The 21,820-nt window shown below is 35.5% G+C and overlaps 1 protein-coding gene across 1 annotated transcript in view; it reads right to left on the minus strand.

Moving 5' to 3' along the window:
* The window catches only part of LOC139685897 (zinc finger-containing ubiquitin peptidase 1-like), a 49,899-nt gene extending 28,079 nt beyond the window's left edge, over positions 1-21,820 (minus strand). Inside the window, exons 1-5 of the mRNA XM_071583029.1 lie at positions 21,762-21,820; positions 19,241-20,330; positions 10,524-10,647; positions 10,092-10,210; positions 7,730-7,898 (exon numbers count right to left, since the gene is read on the minus strand). Coding sequence (XP_071439130.1) covers positions 7,730-7,898; positions 10,092-10,210; positions 10,524-10,647; positions 19,241-20,302 — 1,474 coding nt within the window. The 5' untranslated portion in view covers positions 20,303-20,330; positions 21,762-21,820. The remainder of the gene's footprint in view (positions 1-7,729; positions 7,899-10,091; positions 10,211-10,523; positions 10,648-19,240; positions 20,331-21,761) is intronic.

The raw sequence follows: 21,820 nt of genomic DNA on the forward strand, positions 1-21,820 counted from the left end.
CCAAGAATGAAAAATTTTAACAATTACTGAGAAATTAGTTTTTAAGGGCTAGATCTTCAAATATGGTATCATCTTAAGAGAAAAACCATTGCACATCACCAAAAGATTGGGAATCGAAGACTTCACAGATAAAATAGTTAGTTTTATAGGCTTAAAAATAAGCACAATCTTGCATACCAGGCTGAGAGCAGTGAAATTAGAAGTGTTGATGTCCAGACCAAAACTTGGTGGAAGGTGTCAGAATTGAATACCCTTCTTGAAGACTATAGCCCAAAAGATGTTTTAAATGTTGATTGGGTTGAGACAGGGTCTTCTCCTGTCCAATGAATTAAATGCTGATATGCAGAAACTTCAGCCACTAATGGTTAGTAAATCAAAGAGCCCTAAGTGCTTCAAACATGTAAAAACAGTGCTTATCACATGAACAGCTAATTCCGAAGTATGTATATACTCAGAAATGTACAGGGTGCGGCAACATGACTACCTTTTTTGAAAGCGTTTTGCATTTGAAAAAAGGAAGTTATGTTGCCCCACCCTGTATGAGAATCAGCTTCATGCTTGGGATGCAAAAATAAGACAGAACAGGAAGGTTTTGCTGTTTATTGATCAGTATCCAGACCATCCACCGAATGTACACTTGAGAAATGAACAGTTACAATTTTTTACTTCAAATTGCACTAGTGAGCTCTTACCACTGGATTAAGGTATAATTCAGTCTTTAAAAGCACACTATTGAAGAATGATTGTATGCAAATTGATATCACTGCAAGACTGATTATGGTAGGACTATTATGGCAAAGACAGTGAGTGTACTGGATGCCTACCACTACATATCTTGTTCGGCTTTGAAGCAAGTTAAGGAATCTACGAACTGCTTTAGGAAGGCAGAATTTTATGTTGATTGCTATGTAGAAATTCCAGTTAAGTTACTAGTGATGATAATGACGATGCTAAAAGACAAAGACTGGAATCTTCTTCAGGAAAATTGTAAATTCTCAGAATTTGTCAAATTAGATTCGTGTGTCGTGATAACATAGGTACAGAGTGTCGACGACATTTTTGACAAAAACCTGGATGAAGGTGATGATGAAGGGGACAAAGAAGATGAAAAGGTTCCTCTACCTCCATACCAAGACACAGTGTTTGCCATTCATACTGTAACAAATAACTTATTAGGTGGTAACTGCTGTGAGCAAACGCTTGACAAACTGCAGAGAATTGAAAATAAAATTCATGGTATCAATAAGCAGAAGAAATTCAAACAGTTGAAAATATCAGACTTTTTTGTTAAATAATCATGTTAATCATTAGATTGTGCAAATGGTTCCTAATTACATACAAGAATGAAATCACTCCGCCATCTTCACTCTTTCTTATGTTAACAATATCTTCTCATCGCATTCACGACTTAAAACGTCGAAGCATCTATACGTAGGATCAAGAGGTAGCTTTAAAGTGCTTTTTCATGAAGTTGTTCCTTTTACATTTATTATTTTTTCTTAATTTTGGGCAATATGATGTGATTATAACTTATTACATTAAGTTCCAATAACAAAGGGGAAATTCATTTACTTTGACATATTTTATTCATCTAAGATGTTCAATGTGCTTTTGTTAACTTCATTCTTCACTGGAAATGAAAAATAGTTACTTGGTGATTCCACTGAAAATTTAATATGAGACGACCCGGGTTTCCGGGTTTCAACTTTCAAAGTCATCTTCAGGTGACATCTCTGACAGACATCCATCTATATAGAGGGTTGGAGGGTGGGTGTGGGAGGAAATTGAGCAATGATAGTTGGAGGGAAGGGTAGAAAACATGAGGCACCCTACATATCTTTGTGGTCAAGGGAGGGTGTGGGGGAAGTAGAGGGGTTCTTATCCTCATTAAATGTTATACGCATAAGGTTTTTGTATTTATATCTATGAATCGTTAAAACCCACCCACTTTCCTCTGCCATTAGGAGGAATGCTCCCCATAGGTTGCCTCATTTTTTCTACCCTTCCCTCAACTATCATTGCTCAATTCCCTCCCACACCCACCCTCTGACCCTCTCACATCCCTGCCCCTACCGGAGTGTAATATATATAGATGGATATCTGTCAGAGATGTCACCTGAAGATGACGTTGAAAGTTGAAACCCAGGTCGTCTTGTATTAAATTTTCAGTGGAATCACAAAGTAACTATTTTTCATTTCCAATATGAATCGATTCCATAAATTTATGCCGGAAACCATCAATTATTCATTGAACACATAAATAAACAAGGATGGTTATAGTTTAAGAGATATATAATAATCCTGCTCTTTCACAGTTTATGTCTGTCACTAGTATTACCTTCACTATAGTAATTAACCATGTTTAAGTGAAAATTCTCCTTTTCCGGCAATTAACATTTTTCTGGGCTCCCTAGAAGGTTAAATAAGGGATTTGCTCTACTGCATTTCACTGTTTGCTACTATAAATAAATCCATCCTAGTGATATATCCATCAATATTAATGCAAACTGCAAAATCCTCTATTTAAACTGATACTCGATTCTTGTCACACCTGTGATATCTTGTACACCTAAGATCCAGTAGTTTTTATTCATTATCCATAAGCAGTTACTTAGTACAATATTACATGCAAATCTGACTAACAAAATCATCTGTATACAATAGATTGCAGAAGGAAATCATGTAAAAGCAATTTATACCATACATCAAACAATTTAACTAAGATGAAATGTTTGTGTGATTTTCATTACTCACAAACTGTAATTGTCATTTAACAAATAAATATTGCTCATGAAAAAATTGCGGGTATTGTTTTGAAATGCCTTTCATAAAACCAGCTTGATTAACAGTTGTCCTTGCATAACTGCCTTTTCCTGTATATAATTTATTTCCAAACTTCCATGAAAATGGTGACAATGAAAATGATGCATTTCAACATCACCAGTAAAAAATGGAAGAGCTTCAATTTTGATTTGGAGAAAAATGAATGAAATTGTCCTCATATATAGTTAGTATTCTGAGTGTTATGGATCAATGCAAATTCAAGGAATTTCTCAATTGGTTAATGGCTCCTAGTACAGGTATTTTAAATAAAAATAATCCCATTACCACAAAGCAATGCAAAAATATGAATGGTACTTCTCAATGTTAACATGCAAGCACCACAGAGATGTACACCAATTCCTGAACTAGGTCAATATATTTAAAAAATGTATACCCTGCACTTTTTAGACAAAAAAATTTATAATGTTTAATGCATATTTTCCAATGATTAAAAAAAACCTTTTAATTTTAAAATATCTGCTTTGAAAACAAAATTACAGTTGCTCCTAGGAAATAAAATTTATGTCACTCAGGAAAAAGTATACCTCCAAGAACCCAAGCCAGGCAAAGACACCCCTCAAGTCTGTTACATTTTTAGCTGCTATACTACTTATTAAGCTTGACTGTAATTCAGTTATTGAAATTAAAAAGCCCCTATCACCCAAACTGCAATAACTGCCAGAGTTAAATCTTACCTTAACCCCCCCAATTCCTACGTTTTAAATCCAGCATTTAGCTCTTGAAACACTGAAAAGAGAAGTCAATATTCTATTTATCATCATAGAGGCCTTACTGGAATGTAAATCTATGGGTTGAGATTTGTTAAGGATACCCATGAAATGTGAAAAATCTATAAAAATTATGTTAAAATATATAAAGAAAACTTATAATAATGAAAATTTGATGATCTAAGTCATTGCACTCAATAAATTCAAGCTTACCTGAAATTAAGAATTAGAGTAGGGAAGTTTATGCAAAATAACTTCTTAAATCATGAATGCAAATACGCAAACAAAATGCTGACATCTGCAATGAAGTTGACAATAACCCAAAGCAAAATATGTGTTCATCAGGCATTTCTAACAAGATCACACACCCTTCTGCATATTCCATATTTGAAATTAAGATGAAATGACTAACTAAGAGAAGTCATCTTTTTAGATGTTGAACTTAATATGTAGTAAAAGTTGTACAGTACACAACTATTTTTCCCAACAATATGGAATGATAAGGAATATCTATTATCAAAACAATAAATCTACTTCTCACCCATTAAACCACCGCAAAAGCATGTGGCAGAGGGTATTCAGTCACTACCCATTAGAATAATTTGTGATTAATTGCATTCTGTATCAAAATGGAAATACCTCAAGGTATACTATGCATGTTTATTTAAACAGAAAAGATCATTTTATATAAATTTGCAGAAGATACGCAAAATACATAATATCATTAATTAACAGGTGTATTCATAATATTCACTTGTTTAGTATTCTACCACTGGCATGAAACCCACCTGTTGGTTCAAGGTATACATCTTTCCTGACAGGCAAGATAAAGACAATGTCATTACTTAATCAACAATTTTAAATCTTGATATCTAAACATGTGGAAACTGTCCTTTTGACCTTTTTCAACTCTAAGCTGAAGTCACATAAAGGAGAAAAAAAAATTAAACACAATTATCCACCCCAAAGTCTGTTTGAAAGGTGATGGTAGAGTTCATACAATACTAAGCCCAACAGCATGTGAAATTCACATATCACGGTAGGGGGGCCAGACCCTTTCCCTGTTCTTTCCCACAAGTTTTGGTACCCATAAAATACACAGCTTGGGTGAAGATGAGGATCACCAGAGGAATGCCCCAGAATTACACCCAGGCCCCCCAGCCAACAGTCCAGTGCTCTACCCCTGGACTACCATACTCAGTTTATTTCTTGTTTCTAAAAATAATACAAACTCTCCAAAGCCTTTTTAGGACCCTATTTTGAAAATAATGGAAAGCTATCCTTTCCAAAAAAAAACTAAAGCAATTAAAAAGTTTCCAAATACTCCAGCACGAGTTATTAATAGCATATAGCATCTGAACATCAACTCTGATATACATGATAAAGATAATTGCATATGCTAAAATCACCTGACATTAAAATCTAGGGCAATCCTCCCAATAATTAGTTTCACAGCCATTGTAGGCCTCTATCAACTTATTCTAAGATGGATTTTTATACTTATATTAGTTGATCAGTCAAAACATTGATAAGGGTGAAATATGGTTAATGAATGAACTTTGAAAATAATGAGTGCATTTGTTCTACTGTTAACCTTAGAACCTTCTCCCTCATTCCCAAGCACATTTTAAAGTTGTGGCATACAACATGAAGTTGTGTATCACAGACAAAGAGGGATTGACACAAGGTGCAAAGACAAGGGGTAAGAAAGATGATGCCATGAACAGTGAATGCATTAGCATTTAACATCATCCGGTAATAATTTATTATAGACTTAAGATGGTATACCAAAATAACAATCAGAACGGAAAAATTACCACTCTGCTTTACAGGGACTCAATCATACTGCTCTCATGCGTAAAATACTACAAAATAAAGTTGGACATATTCAATAGAACAATCAATTAATTCAGACAATAAGAGAAATGGATGAGGCTATTCCACATGCCTCAATGAGAGGCAGAGGGCTTCTAATGAATCACAGAACTAAATTCAAGTTTTCAATTTCCAAAAATCAACAATTAGGCAAAAGCTTGATTGAATTTATAAACTTTATTTTTGCATTATCACATGAAAAAGCCGGGGGAATATTAATTCTATTAATTAACAAATGATCAAATGTGCCTTTCATGTAGTAAATTAATTCACATTCGTTTGAAAACTATAATCTTTCAAATAATTTCATGTATCAATAAATACCTTGGATTACTATTCTAGGTACTAATACCTATGATTGGTACCTTATAAACCTGCAAGTTACAAAATTTGTACATGTATCAATTTGTTATTGACACCATCAGAAAGCTTTATTCCTAGGTATTTTACGAAGATGCATCAAATTTGTCACAAACTGAAATAACAGTCACAAAACCCTGGAAGAATTATCTTTTCTGATATATTTTTATCAGTCATCCCTAGGAGGATATCTTGGTGAGAAGACACAGATCAGTATGGAAAAAATTGTGGCCCTACAGTGTGCAAAGAACTGCTTTGGAAGAAGCTGAAAGTGAATTCGAATTTGTCAACATGGTATTTTCCCTAGACTAGACCATGCATTTGTTAGTTAGTGAAGCCGTAATTGAGGAGATTGTAAAGGAACACAATGCTGATCTTGACATCAAAGTGTTACGGGAGTTAAGAAGAGGCCAGGAAAAAGAAAAAAGAAACAGGAAAAGTATGTCTTCAGAGAACAAAGAAAACAGAAACAAAAGGGAGAAATTAAAGCAGGTGATTAAAAAAATCTTGTAGCACTGGGGAGAATTAGAAAAACTGATTAATAAGAGGCATTCTGATCATGCCATTGTTTCTAGAGCCAGCTCAATTACACTATCACTATAAAATGATATTTAGGAAGCAACTGACTCAGTTATCATTGGACAATTTTATTTAAACTTCCCTCGTCTAAATGACGAAAAGATGAGACACATGACAACTAATCAAAAACTGAACTAAAAAGTCTTAATGAAATCGATTTTTTTACTTGAATAGAAGATGATTTCCATACAAAAACATGTAAAGCAAAGGAATTCATACATAAAAAAATACTTGCACAAAAGTGATTTTTTTTATTTTTCCAAAACTTCTAAATCTGGGAGCATAATTCCCATAAGATAAAAAGGAAAACTGGGTTTTTGGAAACTAATTTTTTGAGAGACTAATTAGGAACAAGAATGATTTATGTTCAGAAGTCCAGATACCACTGTAATGGAAATTTTTGGTGTAAGATATCAGATGAAATGAATATAATGGTATATAGCAGGAGAGTCTGGAAAGCTGGAAATATGACCAACTGTTATATTAATTCAACTCTCATGAACACAATGAATCACTTTAATATTCAACAATCACTATACATGGTTTGTATAAAAACTATCAGGAAAAGTATCAGCAATTTGTAGGCTTCCTATAACAGATTTACTCTATATGTAAATATAATGAATGAGTTTAAAAAACTATGAACTCTAATGATATGACTCCTCATATCCATTAGTATTATTGCTTGTGCAATAACTAAGCATATAATAAGTGAATTCTTTCCACCAGTCACAGACAAAGTTTTCAGCAAATGAAACTTTTTGGGTAGGATTCATACACTAGAATTTCAATTGATTCGCTTCATAAGCAATAAAAATTAAGTTTTAGAAATTCATAATAATCACACAAGCTCTTAAATCCATGCTGCCAATCTGGAATTGCATATTTAAAGTTGCACCCAAGAATACCATTAATCTGACTCTAATTGACATAATGCTCCAATCAAGCATGATCACCAAGATAAAACCTCAAGAGCTTTGGAAACTAGATTTTAAACAGCTAAAGTGAACACAGTCACTAAAACCTTAAGTACAACAATTAATGCCACACATGATGTAACAATTCAAATAAAACAAACTTTTCCAAGTAAAAACCAATGACCCATTCCCCAATTTCATTGCATCAGTGATGATGGTGATGGGGTAACCAAAATATATAAGATAATGCTTACATAAGAATATTTCATAAGCTTCTCTTCAAATAATATACATAGGCAAAACAAAAAAATAGCTCTGGCATGGCACTAAAATTCAAATTTGCAAGGGGAAAGTCACCAACATTTACCCACATATACCAGTGACTATCATCTGTTGTGTTACAACTGTTGCTACTGGTGTGCTATTAATGTATTCCAGAAACTATACCTTTGGTGCATGAACTTCCATCATCCACTCCATTACTTTCAGCAGCTCTGAGCTCAAACTGACGCTCGTAGTAATCAGCGACTGACATTTCTCCAGCATACACTGCTTTCTGCATATTAGTCAGACTTTGTTCCCGAAAATTTCCCTGGTTATCCATTCCATACTGAGCCTAAAAAGAAATTTTTCAAATTATTTTCTTAAATTGACACCGATTGTTATAAAATTTGAAGTATTTACTTGAAAGTTACCCTAACAATGGCCAATTTCAGTTCCAGCATCAAAATGGTTACTTTCAACAGATCTCACATCAATAGAGAATTTCTCAAACTGTAGAAGTTGGTTGGAACATTTCATTATATGAAGTTTTCCTCTTCACTACTGTGATTTCAATTACTTATCAACTAATATATTTCATTAGCATAAATTCAAAGGTAATAATTTCCTGCTTAATATGGTCAATGAAGTCACTATATAATCATAAGGCATCATTTAGGATTCTCAATGTTTGGACAGAAACTTTAAAGTATTCTGAAAACCCAATATAAAATGATTAATCCTTTAGTTAGCCCCATATTTTTTTTCTTATTTACCTAAAAGGCCTTCAGGGAGTGTTACTGGAAGTGATGAACCATCAACAGCATCTCTCTTTCACAAGATACACCTCATTATTACTAATTAATACACCAAGAATACCTCTAGGAATAATGAGTCATCCCACCACCAATTACCAGAGACCTGCTTAGAGGGTTTATATATATGTAATGTAATTGAGCATTCTATATTTCCATTGCCCCTGAGGTGGGAAATTGTCTAAAAAATTAATGGGAAATCTTAAGAAGATAAAAATTATTATAAAAGAAGGGTAGAGAAAGTCATTGTATTAATTATCTCAAGGGTAGATCCAGGCAGATCAGTGTTTAAAGTTTAGATAAGTATTCAAAATACAAATCACTTGAAGATTTTATTAAAAGGCCTTAAGAACTTCTTTATATTTTATATTAATGGCTAATACAAATACGCCTCGAGCCATTAAAAACTGTAGAAAAATACTTAAGGTCAATGAGCTAAAAATATTGCAAAAAAGAAAAAGTAATTGAAACGGAAGATTTACACTATATCAATTTGGAAATTATTAATACATTTTTCTGGTCCATGAAACAAATTTCCCCAGTTCCAGTTGCTTTCTCTTTTGCTCAAAGTAGAAAATTACAGAGTAAATCATTTAAAATTGATATAATTTGCACCATTGCAACATAAGAAACTTGGGGCCACTATAAAAGGCATGATGCTATTACATCTACATGCTGCCTTCAGATTTATACTCTGCAGGTGGTGAATGGATGGAATGTGTTGTTTACCAGTGCATCAACATTAGTAATTAGCAATGCACCATAACAGTATGTGGCAGGGCCCATTAGCTGACTATTAAATATTATGTGATTTTTAGTATTGGGAAACATTTTTTTTCAATTAGTTATGAAATGCATGCATGAAAAATATATGCATCAACTCAGAGGTCAGTTCAATAGGTGATGGTAGGGCTAACCCAACACTAAGCCTAACGGTGTATGGAATTTACACGGCAGAAATTCTGGTACCCAAACAATCAAACAGCTCAGGTGAAGCTGAGGGTGCCCATAGGCATGCTCAAAAGTCAGACTCAAGCCCTCTGGCCAGTAGTCCAAAGCTATGCCCCTGTACTAACATGTCCTGCTTTATGAATAGTATCACCTATTACATAGAAACCATCAATTAACATTAGAATTTAATTATATATTTTACACAAAAAAAATGTCTTCATCAATGCCACCTTATGTTAGTGTGTTATGTGGTTAGTCACAACTCCAATGCTTACATGCACCTCACTGATAATGGCAAATCAGCTGGCATCCCTAATAGTAAATGAAAGTGATGTACCTTGAGGAAAGAGCACAAGGAGGACCCAGACAAAAAAATTAGCACTTATCTACCAAAATATAATGGGAAGCCTGGCAACTGGCGACTACAATGAACTTTTGAGATGAGAGTTCACACTTTCCATTGTTAACAGATTTCATTAATTTCCAACTCCACTTTTTTGGGTCATGATATCTTCCACCTAAGCTAAATTAAGTGGCTGATACTTCTCACTCATGCTTCCTGCAAGAGCCAGGCTTCAGTGGCATAGTTTCATTCGCCTAATCTATCAAGCTAATCTATCAAATTTAAGGAGATATCATAGTGTTTCGCTAGATTTTAGGCTGATAAAATTAAACTAGTTTCACTTCAGATGATTAATTCTGATAGAGGGTGATTCCATGTCAAAAACTACCTCATGCATGCAGGTAACAGTTACCAATTCCTCAGGGATAGGTTAACTTACTCGAAGCATTTCAAATTCCCGCTGCTCCCGAAGCCTCCGTACTTCCTTCTCCCGCCTCTCTATCTCACGAGCAAGCATACGATCACATGACATTTCAGGAGTGATTGGAGAGACACCAGCTAGGAAACAGAGGTTACAATGATCACATAATGCACAAGTATTAGAAATTAGTCACTCATGCAGAATATCAAGAAAGAAGTTGTAGCAAAAGTAACAGAACAGCAAAGGTACTCATATTCGTATACCACCATGCACCATAAGCCATACAAGAAAATCATTTCCAGAGTACTAGAAAATTAAAGGCCAAGGCAGGATATGAACCCACAACATTCAAGTTGGCCAGCAAACAACCTATACTATTTACTAGTGACACCAGTACCATCCAATTAACTAATATGATAATCGATGGTTACCCAAATAAGTTTTACTTGCCTTTCTGACTATTAAAGTGCTCCTCAATGTGAGAGGCCATTTCTTGATTGTCTTTGAACCCAGACATACAGCAAACAGGACAGCTTTCACTCCAATTTTCAGCATTTGGTGTTACTTGTGAAGGCTATTAAAAATATAAAACAATTAAATTAAAATTTCAAGATGCATGTTCAATAACTTACACCTAACCATTCTTTTTCCCATATACTGAAAGTCTTTAAATGATTAATTGATGCGCTTTGACATAGTTGTAAAAATTACAAAAAGTAAACGTGTACATAAAACATAATATACTATGTTTTCACAGGTGAACATGAGTACTTAACAAAAACCAATAGTTCAAGTCAAAGATAGTTCTAATCGGTGGGGCAACATGTCATCCTGAACTAAGACCAACATATAGCATAATTCACACACCTAGAGCATGGCAGCATTTCTCTGCACATTTGGCCTACAGTTTTCTAAAAAAATCAATGACCATTAGGGCATAGGTCTCCAGAGGAGTCACTCAGATTTGAACAAAAAAGCCCTGGTGAAAACCTAAACATACTATCCCTGGAACAAGATGACATCCACGAGAACTTGGAAGAACATGGAGAACTCTTTAGGATATCACCTCGTCCAAGAGATAGTGTGTTTAGGTTTTGACCAGGTCCTCTTTTATTCAAATCTGAGTTACTCATCTGGAGTCCTACGCTTATTTAAAAAACTAATTGCAGGCAATATTGATAAAATTTCACTAAGCATATATTAATGAAATTTCACAATAAAATCCTATTATAAGATTATAAATTATTCTTTCACTGAGATATAAGAATGAAAATTCCACATTTTAATTAATAAAATTTTCAAGGTTTTGAAAGATATCCCATTCATATCAGCATTAAGTTCAGGTATGCAAATGCAATCAGATTACGAAACTTGATAGTTTAACTGCACAATCCAGATTTTGCTAAGCTTTAAGATGATCTATGAAGACATTCCCCAAATCAGTTATTCCTTGGCGTCCAACCAAAAGCTAACATACTTGTCATCCTCATTATTGTTCTTTCCACCTCCCTCCCTCTCTAACTGCATACATTACTACGGTGTATACACCTGCACATAACTAAATACATATCTAAAATTTGTGCAACAGAAGTATGGACCATTCATATTTAATAATATTACTTAGAATAACACATTTTTTATTCATGAAGAAAAGAATAAACCAAGTCATGCTGAAAACAGTTTCCAAAAACATTAAGATTCACTACATCATACCATATCCATGCAGTTACCACTATGTGTATAAACACAAAACTATATTTAATTGAATTCACATTACTCCTTTTAGGTCCGGTAACATAATGCTAGATGGCTCAACATTTATTCATATCTATTAGATGTTCTGAATCTGTCAGGTATCACATCACATTTACCCATATCCTGCCCAATGTGTACTTTTATTACAGTTTTACCTAATTCAGACAACTCAATTAAATTCATAAACTTGTTAAAGTAATTTGGAAGCTGTAACATTGAGAGTTAACATATTAAAGCAAAAAAGGTGCATTGTTGCTGTTATGAAGAATCTACAATCATCTTTAAATTGAAATGCTGGCATGCAGTAAAAAGTAGTTAGATTTACATCCTTTTCTTTCCACCAATCTATTAATCTTGGTAAACATAACTTCATTTCAATAACAAATATACTTTTATTGAATGAAAGTATGAAACAATTACTCCGTTTGCATCATTGTATGACTCTGCAGGTCTTGATGGAATACCAGCCACTATTTTTAAGAAATCTTACGAGGCAATTAAGCATCCATTATTATTTTTAATTAACAAATCTCTAAAGGTAGGGAAATTCCCTGCCACCTTGAAAGTAGCGAAAGTCTTGCCCCTCTACAAGGGCAAAGGACCTAAAGACGATATGAATTCTTATCGGCCCATTTCATTGCTCAACCAATTCGGTAAAATATTTGAATTAATTTTTTACAATCGCTTAATATTATTTCTGGAATCCCATAACTTACTTTCTCCCAACCAACATGGTTTCAGGAAACTCAGGTCTACATCCACAGCTATATATCAAGCAGTTAACAAAATAACTTCTGATCTTGACAATAGATCTGAATCTCTTGCCTTATTTTTCGATTTTTCAAAGGCGTTTGATGCTGTCAATCACAACCTCTTACTTCGAAAAATTGAATGCCTGGGAATAAGAGGGACTTCCCTAGACTGGGTTAGATCCTATCTCCTGGACAGAAAACAATGTGTAGCCTTAAGTAAACAAGGAAGAGAGTTCCTTTCTCCAGTAAAAAGTGTTCTATGTGGTGTACCCCAGGGATCTGTCCTGGGCCCAATCTTGTTCCTTATGTACGTAAATGATCTACCAACATTACTGAACTCTGTACCAGGCGTGCTGCCTGTCGTCTATGCTGATGACACAAATGTCCTCGTGTCTGCCTCCTCTGTAGACACACTAATATTAACCTCTGTTTCCGTTACCCAGCTGTTACATGAGTGGTGTCTCCTCAATTCCCTCCTCCTCAATGTTAGTAAATCTTCTTTAATTTACTTTGCTAATAAGAATAAATCAGCTGCTTGCATAACTGTAAATATTGATAACGAACTTATTGTACAAAAAAGTAAATCATGTTTTCTAGGCATCTCTATTGACAGTCGTCTGTCTTGGGATGACCATATTCTCAAACTTCGTAATAAGTTGAGTTCACTCTGTCATCTTATCAGATTCATTAGGCATACCGTCAATACTGAGGTCTTATTGTCTCTTTATTATAGTGAATTTTACTCTCATGTTGTTTATAGTATTCTTTTATGGGGCCCTACACCTAATGCAAATATTATATTTAAAATTCAAAAACGGATCATCCGACTTATTTGCCTTGCTACTCATGCAGCATCCTGTCGTCCCCTCTTTAAAAAATTGAAAATTTTACCCATTCCCTGCGTGTATATGTATTGCGCATCTTTGTATGTCAAAAGCAACTTCTCTAGTTATCTTTCCAATGCCAACGTTCACAATTATAACACAAGGCATTCTGCTGACCTCCACCAAAACTTTGTCAGAACCTGTACCACCGCCCATGGACCTAAACATATGGGCCTCAGGATTTTTAATAAACTTCCTAAAGAACTGAAAGCACAACATAAGCTGCCTATATTTAAGCTCAACCTTCAGAAATATTTACTCTGTAAAATGTTTTATTCTATTAATGAACTTCTTGTCCCATGAGTTTCTTTGTATTTAAACATGTACTTAGTATTTATCATTTCTTTATATAACATTGACGTGTCCTATATCTGTGCTTGTTTTTTACAATTGTACAAATCTGCTGGGCAAATAAAATTACTTACTTACTTACTTACTTATGTACGAAAAACTGAAAATTTACATTTACTACACAGGTTTTAAAAAGAATTCATGAGGTTGTATATACTTCAAGAAATATATTTCATAAATTTTGCCGACGTATTTCATTTTCACTACTATTATACCATTTAAGATAGGTTTTCCATGGACAGACCGATCAATTGTGAATTTCTTTGCCTCTTCGATCAAAAGACTACTTGACCCACAACAAACCTTTCTTCAAATCTGCATTGTAACTTCCTACCTTTCTTCTTTCTACCGATCTTTTTCTTCCCCTACCTCTATTGGTTTACACCCTCAATTCTCACAGTCTTCAACATCCCACCGCCCAACAAAATGCTCTGCAAACTTTCCTGCCTCACTTGGATTTCTGACAAAAATACCCCTGCTACACGCACCATGTTTCCTCCCATCTGAGTCAATCATTTTGCTACAAAAACAATGTCATAACCACACAAAACCAAGCTCCGTATAATGTATAAACAACTGTTTCTGAACATTCTTACTCAAAACCCATCATCAAATCTTATGAAGCTTCTTTGCCTAACACACTTCTTCTGATAACCCAGATACTTGGAAAATTTTGGTCCAAAACATGCCGAAGTAAGTCAACTGCTCCAGCTGCTTGAGTGTTTCCCCTTCCTACTGTAAAATGTAACTTATTACTCTCTTTCTTGAAATCCTCATAACCTTTATTTTGTTTATATTAATACTCACCCCACTGATTTTCTAATGAGCCTGGCAATACTTGAATATCCCCTGAATTTCACTGGATAATTAAACCACGATTAACCAAAAGCATAACTGATTTTTAAAATCCTCCAGACTTCAATTCCTACTTCTAGTTCTTCGCCTAACAGCATTTCCATTTACATAGAAATTTGCCTTGGTCGGGATTCAAACCCAGATCCCTTGATGTCTGGCTGAGTGCTTTAGCCAGTTAAACTATTCTCTTTAACTCTGAAATTTTGAGGGATTTAAAGGAATAAGATGTTGTGACAAAATATCATACATACCATGTCACAGGCATTAAAAATTCTCCAGACTTTAATTTATATTTCCATTTCTTCATCTTATAGGATTTCCTTCACACTGACATTGACAAGCATGGCTGATAATGGACACTCCTACCGAAGTCCTCTTCTAATATAGTCTACTTCCCTACTTATTCCATCCTGACTCCCCATTTGCCACAGACCTGAGGAGTCTGAAGCATGAGCTGGTTGCGCCAACACACGACTTATCGTTCAGGTCCTGCTGTTGCCAGGATTCATTGTCAAATCTTCATCTTGAAATCCTCATAACCTTTATTTTGTTTATATTAATACTCATCCTACTGATTTTCTAATGAGCCTGGCAATACTTGAATATCCCCTGAATTTACTCCACTTGCATCATACATAATTGTGTCATGGGGCAATTAATTGAGGTGGTTTTCCCATTGTATTCCTAAATAGTGTTTTTAAGGGGACACATCACTCCAATTGCCACCTCACTGGGGTCAGATGCCTTCACAGTCACTCACTAAAGAATGCAAGCTGTGCAGCCTACCTTTCCCCTAGCTCCCACCCTTCAATCTTATTTAGCATGGGTGAATGTACCAGAAGCAATTATCACTGCTCCTATCAGCACAGCTCTAGGCTTTATCAGAACCCACATGCTCATCCACCATGTCCAGGTAGCAGTCGATGAGATCATTGGAGCAATAACTTTGAAATCTTATACAGCTGAGAGGAAGAGATCCAGCAATGAGTGACAGTAATGCTGAACAAAAGGGTAGGAGGAAACATAGTAATTGGAGCAGGTGAGAGATAGAACATGCTTAACAGAAATAAAAGTTGAACCACAGAACTTGGTCACATTAAGGTCAACTAAGTAACCATAGGGTAGAAGAAATGGGGTGTGCCATGAAATAGAGGAATTCATTTTGGCTGCCTGGTGATAGACATTTATAATAATAAGGGGGTTGGAATACTGTTATGTGCTAAAGGAGAAAATGGATTGAACAGGTGGTAGGTACACATAGAAATTACCTAGGGATTCAGAGAGATATCAGTTATATATTATGGTTAGGCACAGATTTAGGAAGAATGTAATCAATTTGCATATGTTCATTGGTAATGTTAGGCTAAGAAGGGTGTGGGTGTTCAGTCTGTTTCCATCTAAAACCATCCTTTAACAATAGACTGCCATATAATAACATTCTACAAAGATACTTCACAAAATCAATAATAGATATCTGGATTTTGAATATCTAATTGCTTATTACTATTAAACATGAAATCTGAATATTTTAGTATCATTAAATGAGTTCTTTGTGAGTTTCTTGTCAAGGATTATCATTAATATGGCAAAGTTTTTCATGGTCCAAGGAAATACCACTTGAATAAAAGGTTGATGGAAGGAATCTTTGAAATCAAATTGCATATTCTGGCAATAGCAATAGTTTGAAGTAAACCTTATAAGAGGAAAATACATATGCACAACTTGTTATAGTAAATTTTTCAGCTCTAAAGGAGGTCGCTCACAAACATCCCAGGATGCATATGATGTATTTGTACTAACAAGAGGCACTTGGAATCAGAACAGAAATTGATATCCTGTTCTGTAGGCATCACCTATTTGAAAACTGAAGTGTGCAGAAAAACAAAAAAATGTCTTTTCTCAGAAAAGTAACATCACACAGTGAGTTTAAAGGAAACTGAAGGTTTTTCAGTATGAAAGATAGATGACAAAAAAATATGTGGCAGGCCTTTATGTGGAAAATATAATACTTAAATTGAAATGTAAAAAGAAAACTAAAAATCAATGTGGAAAAGGTTGGTATTATTGATGTAATACCTACATTTAGGTAAAAAAAATTTGATGAATTGTAGGCTTCTATTTGATTGAGTGACAAGAAAGCTAATGAACGAAAAAAGCATTCTGCCAGACTTGGGAGGAGAGAACAGGAAAATATCTGGGCGAAGAAACAAGAATGTAGAAAAATTTTACTAACTTGATGAAACTAGAATAAAATCAGAAAAGATGGGCAATGTTACCACATAGATAGATGGAGTGATGAAATAAACACTAAATAGTTTTTGTTCTCAGAAATATCTCATTGAATATACCAAAGAAAATCTCTATGCAGTAAACAAAATGGTACACCTCAATATGGTGCAGAAAATGAATACAAAAATAGAAACAAATTTGTAAACCTATGTCATCAACGACAGCTAGGTCCTAACCAGTTGAATCTCTACACTGGGATTTTGGGTGAGTTGAGCACATGCAAAGCTTCTTTTATACTACATGTTTTTATTGTTCATGAAGACCCATCTGAGATATTTAAGTCAGAAAATTGTCAAAATACCATGAATGTTGGGAGCCCCAGCTAAAAATAAAAAGTTTCTAAGCCATTATTTTTAATTTTACAACTCCTGTTGGTAGGTCTAAACATTTAATGACGATTGAAGCCTTAAAAATAAACCTCTCCAAGACATTTAGCATTGCAACTTTCTTCAAATCTTTGCCAAATATGCAACCTTATCAAAATATTAAGGAAAAGATTTTGAGTTAAACACACGTTAACATATTTAAGGGATCACTTCAAGCATTACAAAATGTTTTTTAGATCAGTTCTCTAACTCCCATAAATTTTTGAACATTATGGTTACCATAAACTATGCAAGCTTGAAATTGTCATTTGCCACGTTGAATAATAAATTGTCACCACTCCTGGAGAAATAAGAACTGAAATTGCTTTCAAATATTTTTATGGTATACCTAAACATCAGGAACCCATGCAAAAAAATAATTGTGCTCTAAAATGAACATGCCACCAATTATTTTTACATTGGATGACTTCACACTGAGCGACCCTGATTATACCAAAAAAATACCTTCCACTGTAACTCAAGGAGTCACATGCTTAGATATATTTTTTCTCTATTCTCTTCCCCAGCTACAACCAATTTCTGAAAGAATTATAGCTTGACCCATCAAAATGATAAACATGCATTAACCCAGGAAATATAACATCAGAATCATTCACAGTTAAAATACCCATATCCTAGGGTCTACTTAAGATTTACATGTAATATGGCCATTAGGTGTCGCGGCAGTCCAGAATTAGATCATTGGACTACTAACAGGAGGGTCTGGGTTCGATTCCCTGGGCACCCTAAGCACAATCCAAGCTGAGTGATTTTCTGGGTACCAAATCTTCCTGGGAAACTCATAACCGGCAGAGGGAAAGGAACTGGCCCCCCTTCCCTGCTGTGTGAATTTCATACACTGCCAGGCTTAGTATGGGGTTCACTCGACCATCACCTAGCAAACTGACCTTCTGGTTGATTACCGGTGTTGTGGCTTTTAATGTCCATTAAACATGCAATTTTATGGGCAGTGGGGGCTTATGTACACCATTGCATGGTTATGTAGGGGTCCAGAGCATATGCCACAATACTTTCACTTTGTCTAAATCTATCAAATTCAAAGTGCATAGAAAATACACTTCAAATGCCATGCTTATTCTTTTATGGCTCCAAATATAAATTAATACCTAGGGGGCCAACACAATGCCGAAGAAACTTTTTAAATTAATATTTTCACAAACCTAGAGAAAATTCTCATTCTTGTAGGCAATGAAAATAATATTACCTGGGGGAGTTTCTGTGTCCTTCATTTTAATAGAAATTCCATTTTGGCAAAACTAAAAAATCTGCACACAATTTAAATTAATAATTAAGCAATGAGTTTGCTGATGGCAATCTTAAGAATTGGTTTCTTCAGTCATAAAGAGTACACAAGGCTATTTAATTTCATTATCATTCTGATTTTTTCAGGAACCTTCCAATATGGGTCACCATAAACGGTTTATATGCAAAAATAAGTCACCTATTTACTCGCAGATTGCTTTTATTTCAGTATTCCATAAGGAAAGGATTTGGCTCTTGAAAGATGTTTCCATTGAGATGTAGTCGGCTAATAAAGCAACAGAGAAAAGAAACTACATTGCCCAGTTCAGGACGACATAAACCAAGTGCAAAGCTAGTTATGCTATATTTTTTGCAAACACTACAGTTTTAATGATACTGTAAACAATGAGGTCACATATATTGAGAACTATTGTGTATAGTGATTAAACAGCAGAAGTAGAGGGAATTCCAAAAACATTTTGATATCTTCCTTTCTGAGCATAATAAAAATTTGTATTCCTATATCTGCTTTCAGCACTGAGTCCAATCTAACACAGTCATAACACATGCATCATCATATAGCAACCAATGGTTAGAAGTGACTTAATTGCAAAGTGATTAGAAAATACAGAAGGGGTATTTAAGTTACAAACCTTGGCTGGACTCAGTATATCCTTGTGCTCAATGTTTACATGAAGTTCTAGGTCTGGACTATTCTGAAAAGTACGAACGCAGAGTGGACAATCATAGACAGCAGGAGTGTCCTCGGCATGCGATCTAACTGGCGATGTGGCAGGAAATGAGGGGCTGGTGGGATCAAAATGCTGCCTGTTTATGTGCTCCTCCAGCCTGAGGGGAAACTCATTTCGGTACGGGCACAAGGGGCACTGGCGGACCACTGACACTCCATTTCCCAACCTCTCTGGGCGTGGGCCAGCACCACCGGGGACCCCCATGCCGAGGCCCCGGCTGCTGCCCGACATCGATGCTATTCCGCCCAAATTCAATGCCAGAGCAGAGCGTAACGGTGACCCAGAACTACCAGCTCCAGCCAGAGGGCCCGGCCGGTCTCCTGCAACTCCAGGATCTGGTAAATCGCTCTTCTCTCCTCTCATGAACGAAACATCATCTCCATTGGTGTTGTTGTTGTTGTTGTCGTCATTCCACCCATTGGCTTTATCCTCTTGGGGTAAAACAAGGTTTGGCACCCTTGCATCATCGTCACCATTGTCCATTTCACCACGCTTGACAGGGCTGGGGTCAGGGCACATGGCAGCACCATTTCGGAAAGAACTTGGTAGGCCATGATGATGCTCTAGATGCCTCCTTTCTTCATTTGACCTCCGACTATTGCTATTTTCTCTTCGGAAATGAGAGAGATCATTTGGTGGCACATCCGGTGGCGTTCCATACCTGCCTCCCTCCATCTCCTCTGCTTCCTCATCCACCTCCTCCTCCTCCTCATCTTCATCATCCTCATCATCATCAATGAAAGCTAATAGTTCTCGTTCTGGAGTGAGATATTCTAAATGCGCACTGTTGACATGCAGTAGCATTTCATCTGCAGATATGTCCCCAAGATCACAAAAAGGACATGAAACTGCTCCTTCAAGGTGATAAACTAACATGTGAGACCTCATTTCTTCATCATTAAGACCTTCTACTCCACATATTTCACAGGAGTAACTAAACTCGGGCATCTTGGCTGATGCCATACCGGGATGGCAGAATCTAAAGCTGCCCCTGTAAAAGACAACAAACACATTATAACAAAAAATGCATAAATCAGCTACTGACATGGTAATTGCCCCAATTCAAAGAATAACTTTCATTTATTAAGGTGAAGAGGGAGATGGCTGGTAGGGGCTAAGGTTTTTTCTCTCTCAATGGGGTTCTTGAAATATACTTTGTAATTCCAATAGATAATTAAAGACTTTCATTACGATTACACTAATGCAATTATGAGTTGACGTAGGTCTATTTGAAATACGCTAAGAACCGTGGCCATAAAACGTGCAATACATGACAAAATATGTGATGGACTACGAATTAATTACAATGCCACAGCCAGCACGCTGCCAATGCATTGATGGCTGACAAACTAAAAATTTAAGTTATTCAAAATTTTCAAAAACATTCACATTCACAATAACCAAATACAGACCACCCAAATGTGATAACTCTTGATTTTATGAGGAAAGCAACACAGTTTCATAAACAAATAATATTCGCCCACGAATGGCTCCAATTGATTGATGCCACAAATACACAATTTTTCGAAGATTTTTTTGGCGATGAAAGCACGCCTAATGCCCAATGTTTCTCCTTCGGCTAGCGAGGAAGACACCGTAATAATTCAGGAGGCAACATACTAAAAGGGTTACTGTCACCCACAACATGTTGAGAACTGAATCTATTTAGATTTTCCATAATACATTGTTCGACAATTCAGAAACGCGTTTACGATTAAATCTTCACAAATCAAAGAAAATAGTACATTTGGCGTCACGAACAGTACACAGCAGTTGTTTAAACCCTTCCTTCCAGCTAGTAAAATTAAATTGAAATACTCATCTTTTCGACACTTAAAACTGGCAATGGACGCTTTAATCACAAGCAATGCAAAAATGTTTCATGCGGCAGTTACATTCACTACGCTGAATATATTCTCCGAAATACATCATTACAGACAGACATTTCCCGAAGAGAAAAAATGATAATCGGCGCATCACTCGCAACGTGCATTTCCGACAAGGTCAGCAAAGATGGTTAGAGGATACTCAATACATAAGTTGTAACCATCTCCAAAACGATAACTAACATGTAAAATTGGGGTAGTGGGGCACACTTCTCATAGCAGAAAAATCAAGCCATAAATAGGGCATGGCTGACAGCAAAATAACAAACTCGGGAACTATTCTTGTTATGGAAGTTAATATGCAATTAAGCGATGTGGTTGATAAATAGCCCATTCGATCACTCTATACGCCGATTCAAACGTTACAAGTAAACATTAAATGTAATCCTCGACGAAATAACTTGGATGAAAGTACGAACAGCAGAAAAGAAAACAATGAAACAAGAGTACAAAACACATAACTAATTCCATCCTATAAAATAGTTTGAAAAGAATCATTGAACGATATCTATTATTAAGAAGCAATTATTTCACACCTCGCCGGCACTATCTCGAAATGTAACGCAGCCCTTGCCTGCCAGTTGTGCTCACCAAT

This window comes from Hetaerina americana, unplaced genomic scaffold (genome assembly GCF_022747635.1).
Source record: "Hetaerina americana unplaced genomic scaffold, ioHetAmer1.1.p SCAF_12, whole genome shotgun sequence".
NCBI lineage: Eukaryota > Metazoa > Arthropoda > Insecta > Odonata > Calopterygidae > Hetaerina > Hetaerina americana.